Below are 27,064 nucleotides of genomic sequence, written 5' to 3' on the forward strand. Positions count from 1 at the left end.
TTTTGATGGAATAATAAATAATTATTATGTTTTCTTCCATTTGTTTTGAAGTAGAAAATTGCCTGTAATTTCTTCTTACAGAAAATGCAATTCAGGCTTTCGGCAATGGTACTGATGTGAATGTGTGGCAGCCAATTTTACCAGTACAGACCACTACAGCCACAACTACAACATCTTCCAGACTTAAAAACACAGGTTCAGAGACCACCAACAATGAAATACCCACCCACAATGATTCACCAGCATGTGCAAACCTGCAGGTAAGAAAGTCTTGTAATTGTTGCAGCAGTACATGAAATAAAGTTGTTCATGGAGTGCTGTACAGTTGTCTCCTGCTGCATGAACGCATACCTCCATTAAAGTATTTGTTTATTCCCTTACTGTATTTACAAGCCAGATACACTACAAAATATCAGACACTGTTTTAAATAAGAAAGACACAGCTTTCAGAATGGGCTTTTTTGCCTCTCTGTTACGTAAACAAAGGATAGTAGTATTTAATTTGTTATCACAGATTTGGATATGAATGTGGTGCTCTCCTAAACCTGCCAGTACGTGTCCGCTTAAATTAGTCCCCTAAGTAAACCATGCTGAAGGGGAACTCTGAATGTTAGCTATCATTAATTGCTGTCTTTTTAAAACTTCTTTATTATATTACTGGCAATACATTTACGGGTGCTGTTTTGTTTTGTTTTGTTTTCTGAGTAGGTCTGGGGATATGGGGTGCTACATGGTGAAGAAGCTGGACAAAGATACAAACTGTTTTTATCAGATGTCTTCTTAAGCTGGGCTCAAAGTTGTGATGTGATTTTGGCCAATGGCTGCAGCCATTTGCTTGTTGTTTCAGTTTGCCTATTCATGATGTGTCGTTGACTCTGGATTTTAAAGGGATTCATCAATTGCTCAAGGCAGTGATGTATGTGCAGCCCTTACAAAGTGTGAGAAATTTGGGCAAGAGAGAGCTGTGAAATCTGGACAGGAAAGAGCATGAGATAACAAGCAGTGTAGATTTACATTCTTCTGAGGTGCTACTGACTCACAAAGTGTATGGAGTTAATGGTAGATAGCGCTAAATTTTGGAGCTTCTGTTTTAATTTGATTTGTCATATCTGTACATTCATTATTAGTTAAGGTTTTTAAGTTATTGATGAACAGAAGATAGTTGCAGGCACTATATACCCATATCCAAAAGTCATTTGACCAAATGAAATATGCTAAAAAGAACTATAATATTTTTAAATCTGAAACTCAGAATATCTTGCATCTAAAGCAAAAATGACTTGGAGTATTATTGATTCACTTCATGTTATATTAAGGAGTTTTAAGATAGAGATCACATTTTCCTTCATTTTTTTTTACAGTTTCCCTTCCGTGTAAGGCCTCTAGATGCTCCCAAAGTGCACAATAAATAAGAGCCTAAGAAGTGGCAAATGATCACAGTCCCATTGGTTCTGGTTTGATTTGCAAATGCTCTTCAAGCCTTAACAGATGTCCCGAAGTTTTGAAAACAAAAGTTCTTCCCTGTCATCCCTACCTTACTCCTGTTACTCTGGCATTTTGAGGTCATGTTCCCCATGAGATTATTAACACTGGTTTGAAGCTGTGCTGTGACTTCAAGTGTTCCCCTGATACACTTGACAGATGTAAAGGTCTCTAAGGAAAACGGCATCCTTTAAATAAATGATCTGCCGTTTTGTAGAAACTATAGATATGTTGGCACTGAAAGGTCACTGAAGTTACATGAATCACACGGATTTATTCTTGTGAAATACAACAGTCAGGTTGTAGCTTTTTCTGTCCCTTTTGTGTCAGAACTGAACCACAGAGAACAAAGCTCTTACATTTCAATGAATCTTTTTAAAGTAACATGCAAAAAGTGCTAAAACAAGCCTATGTTTTTGTATTTGTTTTTTAAAGAAAACCCTATGTTTATTGGACAGTGTTTTTGCCACTTTGCATGAGAGTCTTAAATCTCAATTCAAATTTTACAAAAGAACTGAGAGCATTCATATTGCACTTTGAGAAGTGTATTCACTCCAAGGCTCTCCTACTATGAAAAATAGGCCTTTGTAGTATTTTCAAACTCGAACTCGAACTACCAAAAGCAGTCTGAAGGGCTTTGTTATACACTTAGCATCTGAGCAGAAGGATTTCAGAAAGGCAATAAAGCCTAAATGTTGTGAAAAGCAGAATTAGAAGCATTAGTATGGAGACAATGGCAGAGAGGGGATGAGGAGGTGATTGTTGAGATGCTGCAAGGCTGCGTATCCTAGTTAGTGGATTTAAAAATGCTGTAAGGGAAGAAAGAGCAGGAAGTGATTGATTAGTATAAATTGCCATAGAAATAAATACAGTAAGGGAGGAAAGAGCAGGAAGTGATTGATTAGTATAAATTGCCATAGAAATGAACAAATACTAACCTCCTGAGGTTGTAAAATACAGGGCATTAACCCAGTCTGCCAAATGTGTCACTGGCTGAGCAATTTTTGATACATTTTTTCCTGACTTGTTCAGAATGGTTGTATGAAAAGCAGGAGTTCGCTAATGGTTTTGTCATTCTGCCTTGTACTCCTGCACACAAACCTACTTGGAGGCTGGAATGGCTGCAAATGCTTAAAGAAAATATGGGATACTCTTTGTTTATCTGAAGACAGTATTTCTTTCAAATACTTGTTGAAGGCTTGGACTTTTTTGCTGTTTGGAAATGTTCCTTCATTTCAAAGCACCACTTCTACAAGCATTACTACCATTATAGTGATATTTTCGTACTTCCAGATGAAGCAGAGAAGTGTTGATTTTTGGTATATGCTTATGTTATATTTATATATGCATGGATTTGTGTACTGCATTACTTTTTTCTCTCCCTAAGTTAAATTGGCACACTATCTTTTCCAGGAAGATGCTTAACTTCATCAAGAGTCCTTCTATAACCATGGTTTATAGCAGAGTTTTATAAACACAAGTGTTAAATAGTGGCCAGCTTTATACAAAATGCCAAATTCAGCTATTTCTGAGGTGCTTTATGCCTATCAAAGGGCCCGGAGCACTACATGAACAATGAACAGAAAATTCAAATAATGAACAAAAAGGGAGAAGATGAATGCCAACAAAGTTGTCCTTATACAGACATATTTTATTAAGTGATTATCATTCCTATCATTCCTTTTTTTTTTTTTAATTTTTTTCCACGTAGCTGCACTGTAATATTTACTAGTTAACTGCCATGTTTATTTGTTTATCCCTCTTTCTTGGTCATAACTGGTATATGCCAGTCAAACAGTGGTTATGGTTTTTGATCTCACATTCTGCCACTGCTGCTTGAACCATCATGTTGGATTATGTGAAAAGGACAAGAGAATTACTTTGGATGCGTACTCACTGCATGTATTCTTCAAGAAAAATGCTGCTTCTGCATTTAGGAAAGATGCATGGAAATGAAAAATGATACTAAAGTGTTCTTCAAATGATAGATGAGACTAGATTAGACCGCAATCATCAGAGATAAATAAAATATTAAGGCTTTCATACTGGCTTTGCTATAATATTTGAATGGACATTTTGTACATGACTAAAAATGTAAGAAATCAAAGCGGCTAAAGACATTTCATTCTAATTTTCTGCATCAACTCCTTACCCAAAGGTAATAGACTTTGTTTTATCACGTTTATTATGAATGTCTTGATTTAGGTAACTTTCGCTCAGTATTCAGATGGAATTTAAGGTTTTTGTGGTTTTGATGAAGTGTGAGCTGTGAACACATATAACTGAGATATGTGCCCCTTCAGACTAAAGGCAAATATTTTTCAATCGAGTCCAGCATGTCAATATCTTTTTATTCTCATGAGGAGAATTCCAAATTTATGAGAAAGGATTTTAAAAGCTCAAACATGTTGCGGGGAACAAAGAGGAGAAGAGAAATGTAGATACTTATATAGGCAAATCTTGTGTATTTGTTGTGTGATTTGGGAGTGTTTATAACAGTGTGGATCATGTTGCGCTGTTCTTCCATAGATTCCCATAATTCCACATAAACTTTGGTCCTTGAGAAGAATCTATTATGGCAAGCTTTAGGGGAAAAACAGGAGACAGAGCCCACAGTTCTCTGAGGAGAGCAGAACTTAAACATGGGACTGGAAATGACTGTGCTTTCAGCTTGTAGGTCTGAGTTTTGCAGATCTTCACCCCTGTGTCTGCTAATCTGGTGTTTGAAATGCTGTCTGCAATTATCTAATGTAGCTTTCCATGCGCCAAATATTATTATTATAAGCATTGTGTAGGTGTTGGGAGAGGGTTAAAAGCTTCTGTGTAGTGCTCTGAGGATCAAGAATCAGTAGGTGTGGAAACTTCATGGGCTGGTAATTGGGTAGTGGGTGAACATAAACAGGGAACATGGGCAGCATGTACTGTTTAGTTGATTAGGGAATAGTACAACTGTTGAGAATGTACTCTGGAATAAAGACAAAATGAACCTCGTTTATCCCCTGTACACCAGTCTCAGTTAGCCCATATGGCTGGCACCTTCTTTTCTGTGGTCCCTCCACACCACCTGTGATCATTCTGCTTCTTTTCATTTTGTGGAAAGGCAAGCATTATCTTTTCAAATGCCCTGCCTATCCTTTCCCTTGGGAGACATTGTTCTTGGACCTCTTCCTCCAGACGTTGCAGCTGCACAGAAAGTTCCAGACTGGAGCAAAAGACGGACGAGAATATAAAACTCCCATTGCTGTGCCAGAACAAATTGGGAAAAAAAATAGAATATTGACTAAATGTTTCATATGAAAAGATTTAAATTTACTTCCTGTATTTCCAGGATTAGCTGACATAATGGGGTCAGCTTGCTGGTAAAAGTGATTTACAGAACACCTATTGGCAGCTTTTCTTCTGAAAAAGCAACATCTTTAATTTGCTTCAGAAGCAAGTCTGCTGTACCTAAAGGAGTCTTGCGTGCTTTACATGTTCAGATTAAAGTCTGGCTGCCAGGGGTAATTTAGTTTCGTATTTAATTGTATCCTTCTAATCTGGATAGCACTAAACAAAATTCTGTTTCACTAAAACAGAGACAGCTTTGTCCATTCACATCGATTTCAACAAAGTTAATCCTTATTTTCTTCAGCAGCATTTTTGGACGGGGTCCTCAAAAAATGTGCTCTGAGAAGCGTACATTTCCTTGACACTGTATTCTTTTACTTCATGATCCCTGCACCTTTTGGACGGAACCCAGGAAGGTCAGGTCACTACAAGAGAGGCTCAGTTCTCTTTTCTCTGTATGCTTGTTTGGATATTCATCATTGTGAAAGTGGCTGGCAGTCCACTTGCGTTGCTGTACACAGAATGTATCTCAACAGCAAAAGCCTGCTTTGCAGTGAGCATAGACGTACATATGTGCTAGTGGTCTGATCGTGTAGACTAATCCCACTGGAGCAAGGCTGCACTTATGCTCTTCACTATCTTTGCCAAATAATTTCAAGACCACACAAGATGAATGATTTTAGGCTTGTTGAAATCCTACTCAAGTTCAAGATCTGATTAATATAGCTGATGAATTTCTAAGAACTGAGAATCTTTTGCCTCTTAAGAACATCAGAGGAACAGTTTGAGGATGTAGCCAAGTATCATACCCTATAGGCTGATATGTATCGTATTAGTGACAGTATTGCATCAACTGTAAGTAGTCAGTAGAAACTAGTTCTCATGTACCAGCCTTGACTGAGCCTTGAACACAGGGCCCTGTTGCAGGAGCTGTGAGATTTGTGAAGTAAAATGTAGCCCAAACTCTCTCCTGGTGGTAATCAGCACAGCTCTGTTGCCATCATCAGCGCTGCTCAGATGTGCACCAACTGAAGCAAACATTCAGTGTCTTTGGCGTAAAGATGAGGCCTTATGCTCAATGAAATATTTCTAGTGTTGGAAGTTGGGTATGATAAATTTCTGTTACTGAAGGATAACAATAGCAAAACGGTTTGTTTTACATATTAGAATTACAGTTTAAATTACGTTTCTTTTTTTACTTGTATGTTTTTCAGTATACTAAAATGTTGGGCATGTATACTGCTGGAGAGCATAATACTTTGGAATTATTTCATCAATGCTAAAATATTTTACAGTTCATTTAAAAAAAGTTTTAATAGCCTGAGCATCTTTAATGTATTATAATAATACAGCTCTTTATAGCATACTGTAAAACTCCAGACTACAGTTTTAGGACTCATGCAATTTTGTTTTATAGTTTAATAATTGTTCAATTGAAAATGAGTATGAGGTTACTAAAAAGCACTTTAATGACTTATGAAAATATAATTTTATCAAAATGTATTGCACACCTTTATAGAAATTGAAATTTCTACGGACAAATTATAGTTTTTATCCTCAGAAAGAATTTTCCAAATTGTTGCTATTAAAAGCAGAGGTAGCATTTGCAGCATCCCCCTAAGCCACCATTGCTTCTCTATTTCCCGTCAGTATCCCCTTGTAGGAATAGCCACAAAAATACAAAGTGCTAGAATAAACCAAAATCAGAATATTGAATCACATCAGATAAGCCAAATCAAGCTATTCATAGCCCGTGTTATTACTTTATATGGTTATTTATCATATTAAAGGTATTCTTAACGTCAGCCAACTTCAGTTCTCAATCAAATATCTGGTCCATCATACATTTCCCTTTTCTAACAGATAGCTACTATGGCCTTCAAAACCCAGCAATAAAACAGAGCACAATATTCTAACCTAATTTTAAAGCATAACTAGTTCTAATAAAAAATCTAGGGCATTACATTGTGATGGTAGATGTTTAATCATACTGTCTTTGGAAGCAGATTTCATAACATATTCTGCATTTATGGAACTTGATAAAGTGTTTTGTTTAAGACATAATGTTTCCAGTTAGCAAATATTAGGTTTTCTCCGTGACTTTGTTTCCTTCTATATACGTCCGTGTGAAAGTAATTCTGGCTTGTTGCAAAGCAAGTGCAGGCAAAAAATGTTCATGCCATCAGGTTTCTAACGGAATGGAGAACAAGTAAAGAATCACTGAAGTCACTAGTACTTTTTTATTTTTACCACAGTAATTTGAGAGAGTCCTACTTAAAGAATCCCATCAAATTGATATTCTGCAGGCTTGTGGTGATGGAGTACTCCCAACATTAAAATCCTAATTACAGTTGTCTGCAGTTAAGATAGCACCTCATAGACTTCATTTATTCTGAATACCACATGGTGTATTGCAGTGCTCTAGAACAATAAATGTTTTACTGTTATAAACTATGTTAATATGTTAATTACATTAAACTGTTTTAATACCGATTTATAATATTAAGAAATATATCCACAGAGACATGAGGAAAACCGAAGTAAAAGACTTGCCCTACCTCAGATAATTGAAACAGTTGTCAATACAGAGATGTTTCTTTCTGAAGTCTGAAAATAGCTTGATAGTTGCAGGATTGATTAAATTTTAACAAATCAAATCTATATCAATTCTGCCATTTTTGCAAAGAATTGTCATTTTCTAGGCAAGCAGGGGGATTTACTGTCAATTTCAAGAGACTTCTATAATTGAAATGTATTTTTAAACGCTGTATTGATGGTTTTGATTCAGAGTATGCTGGTTTTAAGACGAGATGACAGTGTAGATGCTTAGAAATTTTGAATACTAGCATAGTTTAAACACAGATATGTACAATGTTAGGAATCATCCAATCTTGAGAAGGATACAGTGAGGAGGAAGTGAGAAGCCAGGACTGGGGGACAGAACAACAATTGGGTCCATGATGTCTTCCTCCCATGGTAAAGAAGACTCTCACCTGCAGAGAGACCAGGATGTGTTGTACGAGGGTTGCTCTGAAAGTAATGCCCTCTATTTTATTACGTTGACCCACAACATCAGAGACAGATGTTGGTGGTATGGTAGTAGAGGTTGAACCTTCCCACCAGTATTCCATTATATTTCATTGCTGTATGACAGATGACAGCAGAAGGGCAGCTGACAAAATGACATCTTACTTATAAGCACGGATGATGTAAATATGTGTAATTTAATTCCTCCATGTGGACAAAATTGTACCCACTGACATTCATCAGCGCTTGCTGAACATTTGTAGAGACCAGTTACTGGTCATGAGCACAATGAAGAGTGGGTGGTGTGTTTCAGCTGTGGCAACAGCAATGTGAAAGACAGGCCATATTGCAGACTGTCATGCACAGGTGTCACACCACAAAGTGAACAGGGTCACAACCAGCTTATCTAGGCAAATTGGCAGATTATGAACAGGGAACTGTGTACTGTTCTACACCAGCTTCAGTGTGTTGGAAATGGTAGAGACAGAATTGGAATATCACAGAGATTGTGACAGGTGGGTCCCGCAAATGCTCATACAGAAACAGGAAGAACACTAAAGAATAGATCAACTCTGACGACTACATTGTGTTGCTAAGGTGAAGGCTCAGACTTTTAGAATCACACCAGAGAAGAAGTCATACTTGCATCACAGTAATGCCAGGCCCCATACCAGTTTGAAGACTGTGGACCACATTAGCATTCTTGGCTGAATTGTCCTACCATGCCTTCCTATAGTCCAGATTCAGTGTTTTTTGGTGTCCATCTGTTTTGGCTGATGAAAGATGGACTGTATGGGCAACATTTTCCTAGCAACGGTGCCATCATAGCAGCTGTGAAATAGTATGTCATCTCTGCTGGTGCAGGTTTTTTTTTGAGAGCAGCATGCAGGCTCTTTTTCATTACTGGCGAAAAATGCATACCTAATGGTTGTGACTGTGTTGAAAAACAGTGTTTTGTAGCTCTAGTACATAGTGTTGTTGTGTTCTTTATATCTGTTGTTGTTTCCATGGAAATAAATAGGAGGCATTACTTTCGGTGCAACATATATATTTCTGGTATTTGAGGTTTCATTCAGCTCTTTTCCTGTTCCTGGGTTCCTCAGAATTTGGAGAGGTGCTTTTAGATTCTGGAATAGGGTTGTGGGGCTGCCTTCTGTGAAGCTGGAATTTTGGAGTGTCTTTCTGTATGTGAATGGGATGACAACGCCTACTGCTCTCAATGGTGTCTACTCCATTCACATTCAGCTGTTCTTTGATTTGATGTCACCATTCTGTTTCTTTGTTTGTTTGTATTTTGCAATCTGCTTGCTGTGGACGCTACTGAGCAGTTTTACACTTCTTAATGATAGATGAGTTGTCTGTGTACTTTACTTATCTATATCCTAGTGCACATGAAAACTATTCCATTGTTTGGGGCAAGTAGTCAACTGTATTTTGTCTATTGTTACAGCAAAGTATGGAGTAAAGTTCTTAGGTTTATGCTCACAACTGATTTACTTTCAGTCCAAAATAATTTTGAAGAAACTATGGATAGGATAGTATGCAGAAGTCCTTGCTCTGTTGTTACAGGTCCTGGACAGTTATCAAGCAAACAGAGATTTCCACAGAACAGCTCAGGGCTTGAGAACCTTGTGCAGATGTTTAATTGTCTCTTACGTGGTAAACTGATGTGTTCAAATTTACTTTTCGCTGAGTTCAGCTGAGTCATTTTTAAGAATATCATAGAGTTGAAGCACTCTAGGGAGATATATGAATTTGAATAGTCCAGTGCAGATACAGGACTTACAGAAAAATAGAAAGATTACTTGATGTTAGGCACTGGTTGAAAGTGAGTTCAAAGGCATTTACCATAATTTCAAAACTAAATCATACAGCATTAGCTTTAAACTTACTTCCAGCATCTTGCAGACCATGCCATTTGTGGAAGAGGATTTTCTTCAGCCTCTTAGTCTCACAGCAACATTACTGTTCTTGTCACAGGCCTGTGGAGCTCTTAAAATTCCTGTAGTAGCATCAAAGAAAATGACATTGCTTTTAGAGAAGAGAGATTCCCTTAAATTCATATAAGGAGAGACATTCTAAACTCCTTTAAACACCTTTCTCTACTACTGAAACCTTCATTCTTTCAGAAAATAGAAAGTTCCCTCTCCAGAAACAATAACCTAGACTATCAATGCCTATTTGTGTAATATTAGCTGTTAGCCCATTAGATTCAATATATGGGCATATCTATTCCATCTATTCCAGTGAAACCTCACTTCTAGTTAACAGGTAATCTTTATTGCATCTTTTTCCTATCTGGCCTTTCCATATTTTTTTTTTAATGTTTTAGTCCTTTCTTCTTGCATATCCACTCATTTTTAATCTTTAGGTACTCAGCTGACTCATAGTCTCATAGTCTAATTCTGGTGTGAATCACAGAATCATAGAATGGCTGGGGTTGGAAGAGACCCCAAGGATCATCAAGATCCAGCCCCCTTGCCTCCGGCAGGGCTACCATCCTCCTGATCTGGTACTAGACTAGGTTGCCCAGAGTTCCATCCAACCTGGTCTTGAAGTGAAATTTAGCACTTTATTTTCCTCTATTCCTTGTGTCTGATGTAACATCTACAAAGAGATTCAGGGGGAGAAAAAAGCTGTAGAAGACTGAGCAGGAGGGATGTTGAGCCTACGTGGCACAGGAAGAGCCTCCCTGCTGTCACTACCATGGCTAACTTGGAAGTCACAGTGGGGAAAGAGGAAGAGGTGAGGGGTTGCAGCCATGCTGACATACTGTAAGAGATTGGACTTGGTCTGTATTTTGATCTGGGAGAAAGTCTGATGTAATGTGATCCTATTTCTTTATCCTTGATTAAAGAGAAAAGTTTGCATTGCTTTACCAATAGCAAAACCAAGTTTATTTGTGCATATGAGGTTATTTGAGTCTATAGAGACAATCATGTGACCTATCAAATTGTGGAGGTTTTTTTTACATACATAAAAATGGAATGACTGTTGTTCAGTTATCCTTTAACTTAATATTGCAATTATGTGCTGTAGGTATATCATGTCAGTTCTAGATCTTTATATATAAACTGTGAAGTACAGTTCTAAAAAACTACCCAAGCCTGTAATTATCATATAGCAGATATGATCCAAAATATTTCAGCAGTAATAAAGATCATTTCTTAGGAATAGTTTTGTCCTTGTAACCAGCAACCAGAAGAGCCTAATCAAAGCTAAATTGTACGGAATCATTCTACATATTATACATAAAAATAAATATCAATATCAAAATATCTGAACATAAATGTATTATATTCTGCTTTTAATGTCTGCTCCTTTTTCCTATACTCTTCACTGTAGTCAATTACTGGACATAAAATGTATCTCGCATTTTCTGCTTACTTTTATCCCTGAGACTTCTTATAAGCTGAGTAATAGATCTTTAAGTTACCTTTAAGCCATTTATTCTACAACTTCCAACTTGCTTTTGAGTTTCAGAACTGAAGATGCTGTCACTCACTTCTGTTCCTTGCATTCAAACTCAGTGGGAGTTCAAAATGTTTACTTCAGCCTGTACTTTGGAGAATGAGAGCCTAGCTATTTCACAGCAAATTGTAGTTCCAGTCAGTGGACTAGGCCTAATAATCCCACCTCAGGTTAAATCCTCCTGTGTGCTTAGCTCCTTCTGCGAGCCACTTTCTGTGATCTTTTAAGCAGGCTGACTGTTGTGCATAATGCAGGATATTTTTCCATAGGTTCACTCAGCATGTATCCTAACGAATTATAGGATTATCCTCCCTCATGTCTTTCTTAAAACAGAATTAGGTATACAGGGCAGTAATTAACTAAATACTGCGTTACATAGTACTAATTTTTTTTTCCCAGATTGACATTTTCAGAAGCCTCAAGTTGTCTCTAATTCAAAGCAGGTTATGCATTACCACATGCACAAAAGCATTTGGATGTACTGAGTTCATTCTCAGGTTTTAAATATGTGCATTCAAATTTTTATGCAGTTGGGGATTAAGATGAGTACTAGGTAGGCCCCAAATAGCTACCTGCTTTGGCTGTAGTGACTTGACTTGTGCAGTAAATCTGGCAAATGAAGCATGCACAGATGAATGCAAAACAATAACAAGGATCTACATTAAGCTTTTCCTAAATTTGTGTGCACAAATCCTATGCGTGCATGTGAAATAGTTGTTTGATCAGAACTTTTCAGTGCTTATTTAGCAGGTTTTCTACAATGGCATGCCCTCTTCTAGTAATGGTAGTGCATTCAAAGTCGCACGTATCTAAGCCAAATTCTTGAAGACCATTGCAAATAAATGTTCTGTGTATGTGCAATTTTGCACACTTCAATCGCATATGTGCTGTAATTATCCAGTTCTGAGGGCAAATTTAGGAATTTATTCCTTCAGGGAACTTCCTGTGTATGATTTCAGAAGGAAATGCAAATGCAGAAGGAATAGTTGTTCATTTTTCATATTTTGAACTTAATTAGTTAGGCATATTCATGCAACTATTGGCAGAATCATGCTCTCATCGAGTCAGCCTAAACCTTATTACTTTTAATTAAGATTTCCTGATTATTCCTAAGCATTCAGTCATGGTTATTTGCAGATGAGAAATTCCGATTGTTGTAGGCACAACTGCAAAGGTTTAGATAAAAACTGCGCATGGTCTATACCCAGATAATGAGCTTAATGAGGATACTTAGGAGCCATTAATTAAGCAGAGGCTTTTCACCTTCAGGCTGATGACTGAGATATGATGTTGCATTTAGAAGCGGCACTGACAACACTTTGATAAGTGCCCTTAGTGGGAGAGACATTTTTTGGAAGCTGAACATCACATGAACAGCCTCTGAAATACAGGTCATGCTGGCTCTTGCGAGTGTAACAGAGACTGAACTCTGGCGTTTCATGAACGTTTTAAATAGAGCAACTGGCAAAGTTGCAACTTCAAATAATCTCTGAGCCAGTGAGATGCATCTGTTCATGTGTTCTGCAATCTTCATTCATCATCTGCTGCTCTGTGTTACTATAAAGCCTGTTCTGCAATTATGTTCATCCAAGCACAGCATGTCAGAAGTGCTATGTCCTGTGCTGTTCAAGTGGTCGGTCACTCCGTTTGAGAAGGGTAGATACCCCAGATCCCATTTTAATGAAGTTCTAGAAAGGCTAATTCAATCCTTATCACTAAATGTGACATCCCCTTAACCTGTTAAATTCACTTCTCTCAGGAAAAGTTTATATCACAGAATGGGAAATTAAGAGCATGAGGAAACCTCTCAAGTCCTGTGCAGTATTATAAGCATATGTCCCATTAATTCCTTAGCCTCTTTGATGAAATTCACTGCCTAAGGTGAAAATTATTGACACTTTTTGGCACTGGACCTCTTAAGAGAGGTGCTCCAGATCTACCTCCTCATTTCAAAAATACTACAGAATAGAGCGTTGACCTGAGTGAGATTAAACTAGCTACCAAGAAATAGAAAGCTGTATGTCCCATTACTAATCTCCTAAACTATCCAGTCTGCCACACCATGATGCATCAAACTGTAGGAAAGCTACTCAAAATAAACCTTCAAAAGCTTTAGTATGGAAGCCTTGCAAAATATACCCCAAATGATAGCTGATCTCTATTACTCGCATTATTAGTATTCTTCTATTTATATTCTTGGGCTTATTAAATATAAATATAAAAGTAAGTCTTCTGTCCCTCTGTGAATGATTTGTGTGATGAAACAAAACAGAGTAATATCTTGTGAATGTGATTTTGCATAATCTGATAATTATTTGCATAATCTGATTATTATAGGCTCAGAATTATTTTAGTATGGCTATTATTTATAAACATCTGAAACTCCCCATCTTTTTGTGTCTATGAAGTCGTTTCAGTTATGGAAAATGTTTCTTAGTGTTTCACTGAGCTCAGATTTGAGGCCATACTTGCAGATGGTATTAGGAAGTTTGTGCTTTCATTTGTTGCTGCCTGGAAGATTTCCCATTGGTGCCGTGGGACCAGGACAGTAAAGAGTAAGAAGAATCATTCTAATAAGGTTGTGCTATTGTAGGCCTCTTCTTACAGAAGAGTTTCTCTGGTTATTTGAATAGCTTCATTAACTACAATGCAAGTGTTGTGGATGAGAGCATTGTGTAAATAATGGATATGAAGAAAGCTGCTATAGTATAATCCATTAAAGTATTGCATACTTTGTTGTAGTCCATTAAAGAGAAATAAGGTTGGATTTTGATTCCTGCTAATTTGAGGGAAGGTTTGATTTTTCTCTCCTCCAGTACAGTACATGAAGAATTAAATATATATATTTAGAATGCTACATCACAGTCTCTTTTAAGTACTGAGTTTTAACATGTATTCTGCAAGGGCCTTTTAATAATATTTAGGAAACGATGAGGCACACAAAGGTCTAGGTTAGATAATAGAGATCTGCTGGTAAGACTGTCTTGTCACAGGATTTGAATACCTGTCTATAACAATATAAAGAAATACTAAATTCTTAATGAATGTCAAGTGAATGGGGCCTTGCTCTCTTCAGGGGTTGTCTAGTGATGGAACAAGGGGTGATGGGCAGAAACTGGAACACAGGAAGTTCTCATGAGCATGAGAAATAGCATATTTGCTCTAAGGGTGACAGGGCACTGGAACAGGCTTGCTACAGAGGTTGTGATGTCTTATCTGGAGATATTCAAGACTCATTTGAATAACTTCCTGTATAACCTACTATAGGAAACCTACTTTAGCAAGAGTTTGGACTTGGATCTCCAGAAGTCCCTTCCAACCCTTACAGTTCTATGATTCTGTGAAAATAAGAATAGTCTGTTATAAACACAACCAACAGCTACACTTGAAGATGTCTTATATATTTTTTTTTAAATTATTATTTTTATTTTTTTAAGTCCTATGTTTAGAGACTCTGATCTTTGTCATAATCTATTTGGGTGAAATTTTCCAAGCTATGTTTGTGGCCCTGGCCAGATTTAAAGGGAACAGATGTCTCTCAGAAACACATTGTGCCACAACCTGTTTTCGTGGTAGTCTCACCTTGGTAAACTTGATTGCACTGCTTAAAAATAATCTGTCTGATATTTTTATTCTGGAAAGGAACGTAGCTACCGAGACGAGTACTGCAGCAAGTTCACTAAAATTTCAGCCCTGTGAATTCTGCAGATACATCTGTGCACCTGCAGAACTCAGCTACAGGATTAGGAGAACAGGGAGAAAATGCTTTAAATTTTTATTTCAGTGGCACTTCTGGAGAACAGACTGTGCCAAAAATGCAAAATTCACTAATTAATCCAAATCACAGCTGTTCAAGATTGAAATACTTTAAAAGAAAAAAAAAATCTCTAAATCATGTCACGGTTTAATGGGACTCAGTCACAGCCACGTAACTGCGGATGTGAGGAAACAAATGCACTGGGATTGAAGGGTATAAATAAAACTGGGGTGGGGGGGAGTGATGGGCACCTCAGCTAACAGCCTGATTGCCTTTCTGTGCAAGGTTGCATCTGCAGCCTTTGCTTTTGCTTCCCTGTAATTGAAGCAAATAGTTTGTTATCTGAAGTGTTTTCTAAACCTTTTAAAGGCTGACCACTGTGTTTTCTCTGCGTGTGTAACTGTGCCAGCTCTCACGACATGCACATGCGTGCACACACGATTATTAAAGACAAAAATCTTGAATGTTCTTAGTCCTTTAACCAAAAGCAGATGCTCATGGTCATTCTCTTCTTCCCTTCCTTTTAAAATTCATGAGTGAATGCAGTGCTCAAGAAACCAGCAATAATATCTGTTGCTTCAGGTTGGTGCAGCACAGAAGGCCGCTCCCTGCACTGCTCAGCACCGCAAGCCTCGTGCTGTCTGCTGCTCAGGCAAGCTTGCCTGATCCTTCCCTCCAGCTGCAGAAGCAGATGAAGGCACCCTGGTCCTGCTGCCTGAGAGTGGTGGCAATGCGTGACCTCTGTTCCCTTCCACCTCCTGGCAGCTTGGTGCCTCGTGAGGCTGATGCACAGTCAGCGCTTCACTGCTGAGCCCTATCCAAGCGTCTCCCTTGGGTCTCCCAGGCACCTGGGCTTTTTCTCGCAGAGCCCTGGCTGGATACCATCCCATCACCTGCCAGTCACGCTTGGTGCCAGCCCTCCTGCTGCCTGTGACGGCATGCGTGGAAATAGGAAAGTCAGTGCAGCTCCTGCGTTCGTGTGGTGCCTCTTTCAAGGCTCATTAGTGCGGTGCACTGGCTGAGCTGCTCGCAGTCCCATCGTAGCCGTGGCTGACAGCTGCTCAGGAGTGTTTACAGCACACTCCAGTGCACCACGTAGCCTGGTCTAATAGGGGAGGTAGGCACTTCACCTGCTGCCAAACAGAACAACTTTGTTTGCATATTCGGACACGCAAGGGCACACGCTCTAGCCTGGGGACGTGCTGTGGGATCTGTACTCCTTCAGCGGCTTACCTTTGTTCAAAATTAAAAGCTGAAGATGTTTTTTAACGGGGATTGTAATGGCTTCATGTTCGTGTTTCTGTTCTTTAGATGCTGTTCAATGCACAACAGCCAGATGCTACCTGTTACCACCGCATATGGTGCTGGCTTGATAGTTGTAGTAAATCACTAGAAGAGTGGGGTATAATAATGAAATCCCAAACAACTCGTCTTTGGATTACGTGGCTGTTCAGTTTTATAAACAAAGGAAAAAAACAAAGCCTAGGCAGCCTAAGCCATTGAGATATTAACAAAACTTATTCCTTATATGCTTTTTAGTATTCTGTTTTTCTTCTCTGCCCTTCTTAATGCAAAAATATTTGCTTGAGGCAAATCCATAAAAAGACCATATTAGGAGAATTGCATAATATCCTCTAAAAATAGGAAGGAGGAATCTAGGACTTCAGAAATCCATTTTACTTAGAAAATAAATGACTGAGCACAAAAATGAAATTGTAACGTGTTACTGCACTGCCATGAAAGGTAAGTCAGGCAGTTCAGTTGACTTGGCTTGGTGTCATATTTTGTGCTGTGCTCGCTGGGAGACTAATTGCTTGAAATAAATATTTGAAGATCTCCATGTCTGGTCCTTGTAAGCTCTTTGATCAGTTTGGTATTTCTGATAGGATCTGTTTTTTGTAAAACCTCAAAAGATTGCTGCTAGGCACTGTTTGTGTCACATTGTCCCTGCCATATATATTTGTGCAGTGAGAAATGGGGCTTAGGTAGACCTCATCTTTTTTTAAAACAATGGATCTGGGAATGGTCAAGCAACGTTCATGCTGTACAGTTCATTTTTCTTCTTTCCCCCAATTGATTCTGCTTCTTTTGGAAGGCTTACCTCTGGTTTCCACCTCTATATCAAATTATCTCATCGTTTTTAGATTGAAGGGGTTGGAGGGAGGAGGTTTTCCTGTACCCGCACTGGACATTATCAGCTCTTAAGGCTGTTCCTCAGATTTGTAAAGCGCTCAAAATCTGAGCAGCTGAGGGGCAAGGGGAGGTTTTAAATGCACTGGATGTTCCCTTAAGAGAGCCAGAGCTGTCTGAAGGTGAGCTAGACAGGTTTGTCACACATTAAGCAGCTGTCTGTGCGTTTGAGTTTGAGATCAGACCTGACTTGTGATTTGTGAGTGTTAGAACTGGTAGAGCAGTGGGTGGCTGATGTGGCTGATGGCATGGAGCAGTGCTCAGGGCTGCCAGCATCCCACTGCCTGGCTTAGCTGTGGCAGAGCTGTGGGGGGAAATTCTGAAAAAGCATGCCTTCATAGCAGAAAGGGAAAAGTGGTGCCAATTTAGTTTGGGTGCAAAGCCTTGGGTTGGGTGCTTAATGCGGGCAGATGTTGGGATCTGAACAGACTGGCTGATAAACTGCTCACTGCATGACACTGCAGCCTCTAGAACTCTGTGTTTCCTCAGTCATACTTGGGCACAAGGATGTTTGTTTAATTTAATGTCTCTCAGCTGAAAAAATTGTGATTTTACTCTTACTGTGCTGGGTATTATCTACTTGGATATGGAGACCAATACCAGCAGTGTCTTGGTGATACTTGTTTTTAAAATATTTCATCCAGTGTACAAAACAGAATAATGAGACTGTGGTGCTTTTGTGCCGAATGTTCATCAATATTTTTATGCCCTAAGCTCGCATCTTTAGGATTGATTCACAGGAGAAAAGAGAAAGAATAATATGCAGAAGAAAAGGATCTGACTTCATTGTTGTAGGCTTGTGTAAAGCTGATTGTTTCAGATCTTAAATATCTTCATACGCTGGCTCTGTGGTATGGGCTTTGGAATTATTCTGTGCTGAATTGGATCCCTGTTTCAGCGGCCTGTGTCTCTGACCTGCACTTTGCTTACTCTTGCAACTCTTCCTTGTTGAAGGTAATTTATACTCCAGCGAGGCACAGTACGACCGTGCTAATAAGAAAATACTATTGACAGTTGTGATAGATGCACCTACCACTTAGTGTGCACAGAAGAGTTAAAGTGATTGCATTTTTACAGTCTGTGTATTTCTCTGCTTATTGTTCGCGTCCTGCTGTTAGAAAAACAGCTTAGTTGCATAGTAAATCTCTCCAATCAACACAAGAAAAGAACAGAAAAGAACGTGCACGCTCATTTGTTAGAGTTACTTTAGAAGGGTGGTCATTTGAAGGATGCATTCCAGGAAATTTGTCCCTCTTTTTTGGAAAGCCTTGTTAATATGAACAGAGCTAACCAGGCATCTCAGGAGTGGATAGAGGCATGCTCATTAAGATTATCTAAAAAAACAACACATACAGCAGATATCTGTCGTAATGATACTTCTGTTGTCTCTCTGCAGTGTCTAAGAAATAAGTTCCGTGGGGCACGAAAGGCCCAAAGAGTGTAGCTGATATCAAGGGACTGGTTTCTGAACTCAGCTGCTCACTCTATGCCTGTTTGCATTCAGGTCCAGTGCATTCAGTTCCCTTTACATCCTTCTTCTTCCCTTCTCTCCCTCCAAATTAAAGCTCACCTCCATTTGGAGCAGTCCCCAGTCAGACCTTTTGTCTGCTGTGAGTAGCAAAGATATGCATGCTATCGTGGATATAGAAAAACACTGCTGGATGACAAGCCATAAATAATGTGAGTGTGGACTTGTGGTGAGATACTGCTGTAATGTTTAATGCATTTATTAACCATGTAATGCTATGATTCATAGAAGCTGGATTCATAATTGCAACATAGCATTTCTGGGAATAAATCCATGTCTTTAGTGTCTGTGAAGGATGGAGGTTGAGGAATCTGGGGTATGTGAAGCAGTGAGTTACTATGTTTGGGAGATCTTACAATAGTTTTTAGGTGCTGGGCAAGAGATTTCTATGTTAGGGTGCATCAAGCAGTCTTACCAATAAATTCATTTAGGAGTCATTGGGGTATGAGGAAGATGGAGGCCCCCAGATTCTGTTTTAAGTAATTCCTTAAATGAAAGCTGGATAAGAAGTACCTCTATAAGCAATATTTCTTTCTCCTTTGGTAAACCCACCAGCTATTCTCCTGGACTCAGTTCTCATTTCTTTCTGGGAAAGAAAGAAGTAAAATTTTGCTTCTAGGCTTGAGGCTTCTTTCTTTTCTGGACATGCTTTTGGTTTCTCTGCTGACCCTTGACCAAGCCCAACACCTTTGTTTCGACTCTGTGAGCTAAAGTTTGTGAGTGCCCAAACCAGGCTTGTGTGACAAGTGCATGGTGTACTGAGGAGCTCATCATGAGGTGCATGAATATGATTATCTCTAAATATAATCTGTTGCTTGTGCTACCACAGTGATAAGACTCTGTGAAAGCAGATGTTCATTTTTACAGAATATAAAACCTAAAGTGAGTTCAAAATTGTTGGCAGTATGGGGGCAGCTTTGTCAGAGTAGCCCCCATTACTGAATTACAGTTCCCTGCAAAGCCAGTGCGAGTGTCAGCCCATCTCACATAACTCATTTTACAGTCAGAGCCATGTCACAGCTGAGTATATGTCATTAGCAAATGCTATTTTACCTCAGTGAAAGAGATTTCATATCTCTTTCCATATGTTTAACTAGTTATTTTAAGCTGTTTTTCTTTCACTGTTTTTTTTTTTATTATTTTTATCAGCCTGTCTTTTGTGATGAAATGATGAAATTTGTATAGATTTTCTTGTCAATAGATAGGAGCTTTATAATAAAATTCAAAATAATTGTAAGTGAGTTGAATACAGACTTATTTGCCATTTGCATGTGCTGTTTGACTCCTGTGAAATTAGGTGCTTCCAGCTCATTTCAGGAAACCTCCTTGCCTGGTTTACCAGGCATGCAGGAGGCTTGAGGTGGGGGCTTGGTGCTGAATCTTTAGTCTATTATAACAAACAGCTCTCATTTCCCACAGTTCTTGATGGCATAGATGCTCACTGTGTGAATTGTCTGCAGCTGTACAAGATGGGCACAGGTTTCTGTTGTTTAATTTTTTAGGATAATGGGAAATGTTGTAGAGTAATAGCCAGTGGTTGAGGGTATCCTTCATAATTCAAGTGCATCTCCCTGCTTGGGTGCATTTCCACCAGGACAATCATCACAACATCCAAGTCTTCATTTTTTACCTTGTATCTGGTGTTCAATCACTGTAGCACAAATACAGCAGTTCTGGTGCTTGTGGAGCCCTTTGTAGAAGACTCGGGAAGAAATAATTTTCCCCTTAGGTTGTAATTACAGGACATATGCTTTCTATAGCACTCTCTTCAACACATAGGATTTTTTTTTTCCATTACTTGTGATTTAGTGATGCACTGTTGTATTACAGTAGTGCAGCCTATGCCAGCATTTCCATTATAACCCATTTTTACAGGTTTATAACTCAACAGTAAAAATGTACTCTTCCAATTTGGAACTTGGCATATAATGTCTCGTCCCATCTTCAAAGTGATATTTTTTCTTTCCCTCTGCCTTTTTCCCCCAAAAAAGAGGCTGCTTTTTTGCTGTACTTTTAAATGGATGAAATTGTTCTCTCTATTTTAATAGGAAAAAAGTCTGCCTGATTATTAAAATTACTTTCCAATTCTAAGAAAGTAAGACATGATAATAGTGGTTGCAAGTGAATAAGTGTTGATGTTAAAATTACTACATTAAGTATATGAATACAGAGAAGTAATACTTTCTACACTAAAGCTGGGGAATATTGATCAAAATGATTGAAAAACTTCTTGGTTTGTTTGATTTGGTTTTGTTTCTGCCTGTTGATTTAACTCTTAAAATAGCGTGCTCAGAAGTAAATATGATTTAGCTGCTGTACACTATTGTTTTTCAGCTTGAATGAAGTTAGGGAAGACTTTACTGCATATAAACAAAATAAAGATGTTTTTATCCTTTGTTGTTTGAGGAATATAGAACTGAAAGAGGAAAAATGTTGACCTGTGGCTTGGTGACCAACTAGCAAGAGTAGATTGTTGTTAACGCTGTGTTGTACATCTAGAGCAGGTGTATGCAGTAATGATCAATCCTTCTGATAAGCAGGTGCTTCTGTGGACTAGGAAATTTAGCAATGAATGTCAGACTAGGAATATTTTTACAGCCCTTGTACCCTACACAGGTAAGATCTGAACATCTGTTCATAGATCCTTTTAAGCCTCACACTTCAATTCAGTGTAGTGCGTTTAGGATAAAAGAAAATCAGGATTGAAGTCCTGTTTCTCCTTTATCCATCTTCCTTTGGCCATGCAGTTGAGAGCTGAAATCTCCCCAGCTGCTATTGAGAATGTTTCCTAGTTGTTGTGGAAAGTGCCATCATTGCAAACACAGCAGGAAGGCTCCACTATGTTGCTGCTTCTTGCAGTAAGTTTACTTTGAAGCATTTTTTTTCCATTTAGATAGCTTAATTTATGCTTACCATAACCACTTTAATGGTAGCAATTAGAAGAAAGGGTTTGTTAGAGCAAGATGTTGTGGAGGTTTTTTATTAATTAATTGAGGAATTATTTTATCATATATATATTATATAAACTGTCAACATGTATACAATATGCATTCCTACTACAACTAAGCTGTCTCACTTAAATCCCAGCTGTTTTAGGTTTCTAATTGTCTCTAGTAAGTCTATTTTATATACAAAATTGTCATGAAAATGTGCTTCTTAATGAGTAGTTCAGTTCCTTCATTTGGATTCTAAAATCAGTAATTAGGTCAAAGAATATTTTGTATCCCTAGGCAGCACCAAAGGCTCTCAGTAAATGAAATGGCCGTATGTAGAACTGAATTTTTGGGAAGTATATAATCCAAATGCTTAGCACTTCCTCACATGACCATTAATCCAATCCATCTTTGCCAAAAACAGTGGGATGCTATAGTGTAAATTACCTGCAACACAGAGAGACTCAGATCTTCATTTTGTGTAGGAAATAAATAAATTAGTCCAACAAAACTTCCAGGAAGAAGTGCTAGATGTTCTCTGTGCAGTCAGCAGTTCTGGTGTGTAAATCCAAGTTTTCTCTTATATGATGTGATTGTACATTTAACACTGGCAGCTTCTGTAAGAGAGTGCTGTTTATGTTTCTGAGAGCACAAAGTAAGAAATGAGCTTATTGGATTACTTAAATCAACCACAGCACCGTTTAGTAAAAACATCTTCAGCACCTTGGGGGTTGCTATCACTATCATAGAAAAGTCTCCCAGCCCAGTCAAGTTCACTTGAGCAGTGGAAATATTCAACACCTTATGATGCTGGACAGAGGGCATGCTATTGCTTTCATTTTGTGCAATGCTGCCACCACAAATGTGTCCTTCTTGAGCCAGTGTGGAGAGTGTACAGTAGTAGCAACTATATGCTCATCGTAAGATGCGGATGAAAGTATATCAGACTCATTTTCTGTGGGCTTTGATCATCAAAAATGCTCATGCATTTATTAATATTCCATATGGAACAGTCAGTGAGCATAATGTAAACAAACAGCTCATTTCGACTTACAGGTACATATGTTAAAAGGCATTAGAAGTTCTATTTGTATCTATCCAAAAGAGAGTACGTGGCAGCCATGCAAGATATTAAAACTACTTTTATGTTTTGGAAATAATACATGAAGAAATTGCAAGAACTCTCAAGGATAAAATACTCATGTATTGTGCATTTTCCTAAACCATGGAAGTATAGTAAGATTTTTTTTTTTTTAATATTCAATAGTATTATGGTAATTATTAACTGTCATATTTCATTTCTTCTCTCGAACATACAGCATCACAGTTAAGGGGCCACAGAACACAACATGTACTTTGCAGCTGGCAGCTCTCATCATTGTAATTACTGAGTACCCTTAGTTTAAAGTTTTATTGTAATTTCAAATCAGAATGGAAAACCTGCAGTTACACTGGGAAAGTTTATTTGCTAATCGTGTGCAATTCACTGTTGAAATCATAGAAGTCTGACAACCCTTTTGAATTTATCTAATTCTGTGCTATGCTCAGGGAATAAATTTTGCATTTGTTTCTAGGCACAGAAGAAGCGGAAATCCAATGACTCTGTAGATACAGAACTCTGTCTTAATGAGGTAAGAGTGCAGATCCTCTGTGTTTCATAGCACGGGTGTGCCCCATAATATAAAATGCTTTCTTCTGATTCTGTGATTATACCTGCATTCTTCTGACTGAGGGTGATAAGCAATGAAAAATATTCATGTTGCACCTCCATCCGAAGTGGCTCTCTTTAATGTACGAATCTATACTTGCCTGTGCCTACTGCTTTATTATTGCTAGCACAGGACACAAGGCACATAAATACAGCAATTAGAGGAAGAAAGACTTAAGAAAGAAAATATTTTATAAGCTGGAAACCTGCATCTTCTCTGATCCCATGGATTAGATTTTATCTATTGGCATCCAGAAGTAATTTGTTGTTGAAGTTGCTGTGTTGACTGTGCAGAATTTGCATTAATTAATTAATTTTTTTTTAATTGGCACGGTAAGCACAGATGGCTTAAAAATATGCCATCCTTGACAACAGTAAGTTTTGCCCATGGAACCCTTGTTAAAATAGGGATTTCTTAATACTTTATTTATTTGTTTGTTCGTTTGTTTTTGAGTGCTGATGTTACACATTAATGTTGCTTTTATCTTTGAACTTAACTTTAAAATGTTATCATTTGACTTGTGTTTCTGTGCCTTTTGTACCTTTCAATCTGTGACAGTGATATATAGATAACAGTGGAGGGTGGGACGTGAACAAACAGAAGATGAATTCCATGTCATAGATTTAAGTAGTTTGCAATGAGAATGTGTAATGGTGACCAAGGAAAGTATTGTGTCTTGCAGAATGCTATTGGGAAAGACAACACACCAGGAGTCTCCACCAGCCACATATCCTCTGAGAATTCATTTGCTCTTCCTACAAACTTCTATCCAAGCACACCACTCATGACAATTGCACTCTCGGTCTGTTTGTTCCTAAGCTCTTCAGTCATCTTGTAGCTGCGTTGCAAAAGGACATGTAAAAAAATCTGTTTCCTGTCCTCTGTTGTTTATCTGGAATTCCAGGTCTGGGGGCTAAGCTGAGGCACTCCTGCTAGAACAGTTTGTCAGCTGGAATTTTTTTTTCTCTCTCTAAAAAAGCTTCTTGTGATATTTAGAGGCTTTGTGAAATACTTGGTGCAGTGCTACATTCCAAACCCAAGAGGCTTTTGGGCATGCAGTGTTTTGAAGAGACAGTGTGTAAATTTGCCTGTAAAGCTATCTGGTTGGATTATTTTAATACTTATATTAATTCTGGCCTTTACCTGAGGAGGAGGATGGCAGTTTTCTTAAGATCCTATTTATCTCGTTGGATAGTTTTGGTTTTCAAGTTGATCAAACTTCAGATTATCAAGGATGCCAGGCTTTTGTCTTAATGGTGAATGTTCTCCCAGAGAGTGGACTTGATGAAACTTCTTCATTTGATCAATTGCTACTGATGTTAAACTCTTTCAGTGTACTAGCATTTTCCTCTTTAAATGTTTACGTACTGTAAGTGATTCTGCGTTCCCTGCTGAGAAGCCATTCTAATTTGCATACAAGTATAATGTATGTCTTTCAGTTAAATTCTCATAGAGTGTGGCATAGAACTTTCTAACAAAACATTTATCTTTTAATTATAATCATCTAACCTTAACAAGGGTGAAGATTCTTTAAATTAACAAGCAGCAGCCATTGTAAAAGCTCCATAAACATACATTTTGTAAAATTAGAGGATGAAGAGCAAAAAAAGATTTGCTGCAAGGTTTCCTCTGTAGCAGTCACTGGTCTTCTACGCTTCCATTGTGACAATATAGCCCAATTATTATACTGTTCCTTTAATAAAAAATAATATGCATTTTATTTGCTCTACTAAAATAGCATTATCTGTTTGAATATAGCTGATAATGTCAGCTCAGAAAGTTACAGGAATGTCATGCCTTACTTCTCTTATCACAGCACTGTAGAGGGGAAAAAAGGCAGTAAGGTATCATTTAAACTGTGGTTTATTACTGAGACTGCTAAAACCAACACAAAAGGATGGTCGATCCAGTTACAAGGCAGCGTCATGTACACTCACCCATGTGACAGGCATTTCTCACCCCCATAGCTCTTGCTGCAGCCCGTGGGGCTGTTGACATGATGAGCTGTTTGCAAGACCTGTTCCATAAATGTTTTAATGGTTTGGATGGCAGTATTGCCAGCATACGTGATTTGATCACTTTGGCTTCTGATCAGTGACACTGACAGCGTGTGCTGGCTCATGATGGCTTTCTGCAGTATCTGGAAGGGAATCTTTAAAGCTTTAAGCATCATCAAACAGGCAGCATTTCTTCTGAGGGCTGTCCTTCTACCTTCCTGCGATGGCTTGGTGACTGTTACAAGCAGTTGTGTCTAAATGAGCAACAGTAATTGGTTTTTGCTTTTTCCTGGAGTAGGAGATAACTTTACCAAGCAGAGTTCATCATGTTGAATGTACGGATTCGCTCTGAGGCTCACACAATACTGCCCAAGCTTGCTTTGAAATGTGTGGATCAGAGATTTGCTATACAACTATAAGGTACAAATTACTGTTTTATGAACCACAATGAAGTTTGGGAGAGTGCAGAATTTTACTAAGAGATCATTAAGCCTATTGACAAGTTCATCTTTTGGGCTTTTTCTTAGCTAATAACAAACACTTTCAGAAATTATAGAATTTGCTTATAAACTCTTGGTTCTAGTCACATGATAGAGGTTTCAAAGCACTGTGTATGTGATAGAATACTAGGATACTCTGTGCCACTGAACATAACAAATTAGACAATATTACTCTTTAATTCTGTGCTGATAAGAAACTGCAAATTACTTTCGAAGGTGTCAGAACTGCTTTTGGAGAAGAAATATATAGCATATCATTGCCAGCAAAGCCCATGTGGCTCCTATTGCTCTTCTTGTAGAAACTAATCAAATTATTGAAAACCAGTGACAACAGAAAAGAAGATTACGAGATTCATGATTTAAAAAATAAATCAAATTATTTTATGTCAAAAGGAGCTGATAGTATAACCTATTGAAATGGAAATGAACATAGCATTACAATCCAGAAGTCTGACATTACCCAATTAAAAATATTTTCAAAACAAATTCATAAACATTACAATTATTAAATCCATCTTTGATCCACAAAGCTTTCTTTAAAATATCATTTATATTCAGCACATTAAACATTTTAAGCAGTATCAGGAATTTTAATAACCTCCCAGTATAGTGCATAGCTTTTTAAAGCTTTTATACATTTGGTTTGATTACAGTATCAGTATTTAATATGAATTATTAGAGCTGTGACACTGTGTGATCCAGAATAAAAGCTATTGATCACTTATGCTATAAACAACAACCTAATTAGCTTCTGATTACAAAATAAATGTCTAGTTATCTGATTCAATGAGAGTTACCTTTGGAAATACAATTATGGATACAGTAGAGGAGGAAATGGCGTTTTATATGGCTAGCCATGTTACCACAAACAGCACAGAGCACTCAAGCTTTCTTTCCTAAATTAAAAGCATACTGAATTCTTAATTAAAAAAAATAAATTGCTTATTAAACAGGCAAGAGGGAAAAACCCCTAAGAGTCTGATACATAATGAGGTTTTTACAGACATCATCATGTAAATATTGGAGGGTTTTTAGAAATTGTGTGTGGTGTGGATGATGTCAATTTAGCATGGTGACCTTGTAAATCCAGTCATTTGCAACAGTACTGAAGTATGCAGATGCTTTTATTCTTCCCCTTCTAGT

The 27,064-nt window shown here is 38.0% G+C and overlaps 1 protein-coding gene across 2 annotated transcripts in view; it reads left to right on the forward strand.

Moving 5' to 3' along the window:
* Positions 1-26,855, forward strand: part of GFRA1 (GDNF family receptor alpha 1) — a 136,265-nt gene extending 109,410 nt beyond the window's left edge. Inside the window, exons 7-9 of one of the 2 annotated variants that reach the window (XM_065746083.1) lie at positions 82-260; positions 23,290-23,346; positions 25,720-26,855. In XM_065746083.1, coding sequence (XP_065602155.1) covers positions 82-260; positions 23,290-23,346; positions 25,720-25,773 — 290 coding nt within the window. In that variant the 3' untranslated portion in view covers positions 25,774-26,855. Of the gene's footprint in view, positions 1-81; positions 261-23,289; positions 23,347-24,106 lie in introns of both variants that reach the window. The other variant, XM_065746082.1, reaches the window with a different exon arrangement.
* The last annotated feature ends 209 nt before the right edge of the window (positions 26,856-27,064 follow it).

This window comes from Cyrtonyx montezumae, unplaced genomic scaffold (genome assembly GCF_038088225.1).
Source record: "Cyrtonyx montezumae isolate F1298 unplaced genomic scaffold, pur_monq_1.0 scaffold_4, whole genome shotgun sequence".
Lineage (NCBI taxonomy): Eukaryota > Metazoa > Chordata > Aves > Galliformes > Odontophoridae > Cyrtonyx > Cyrtonyx montezumae.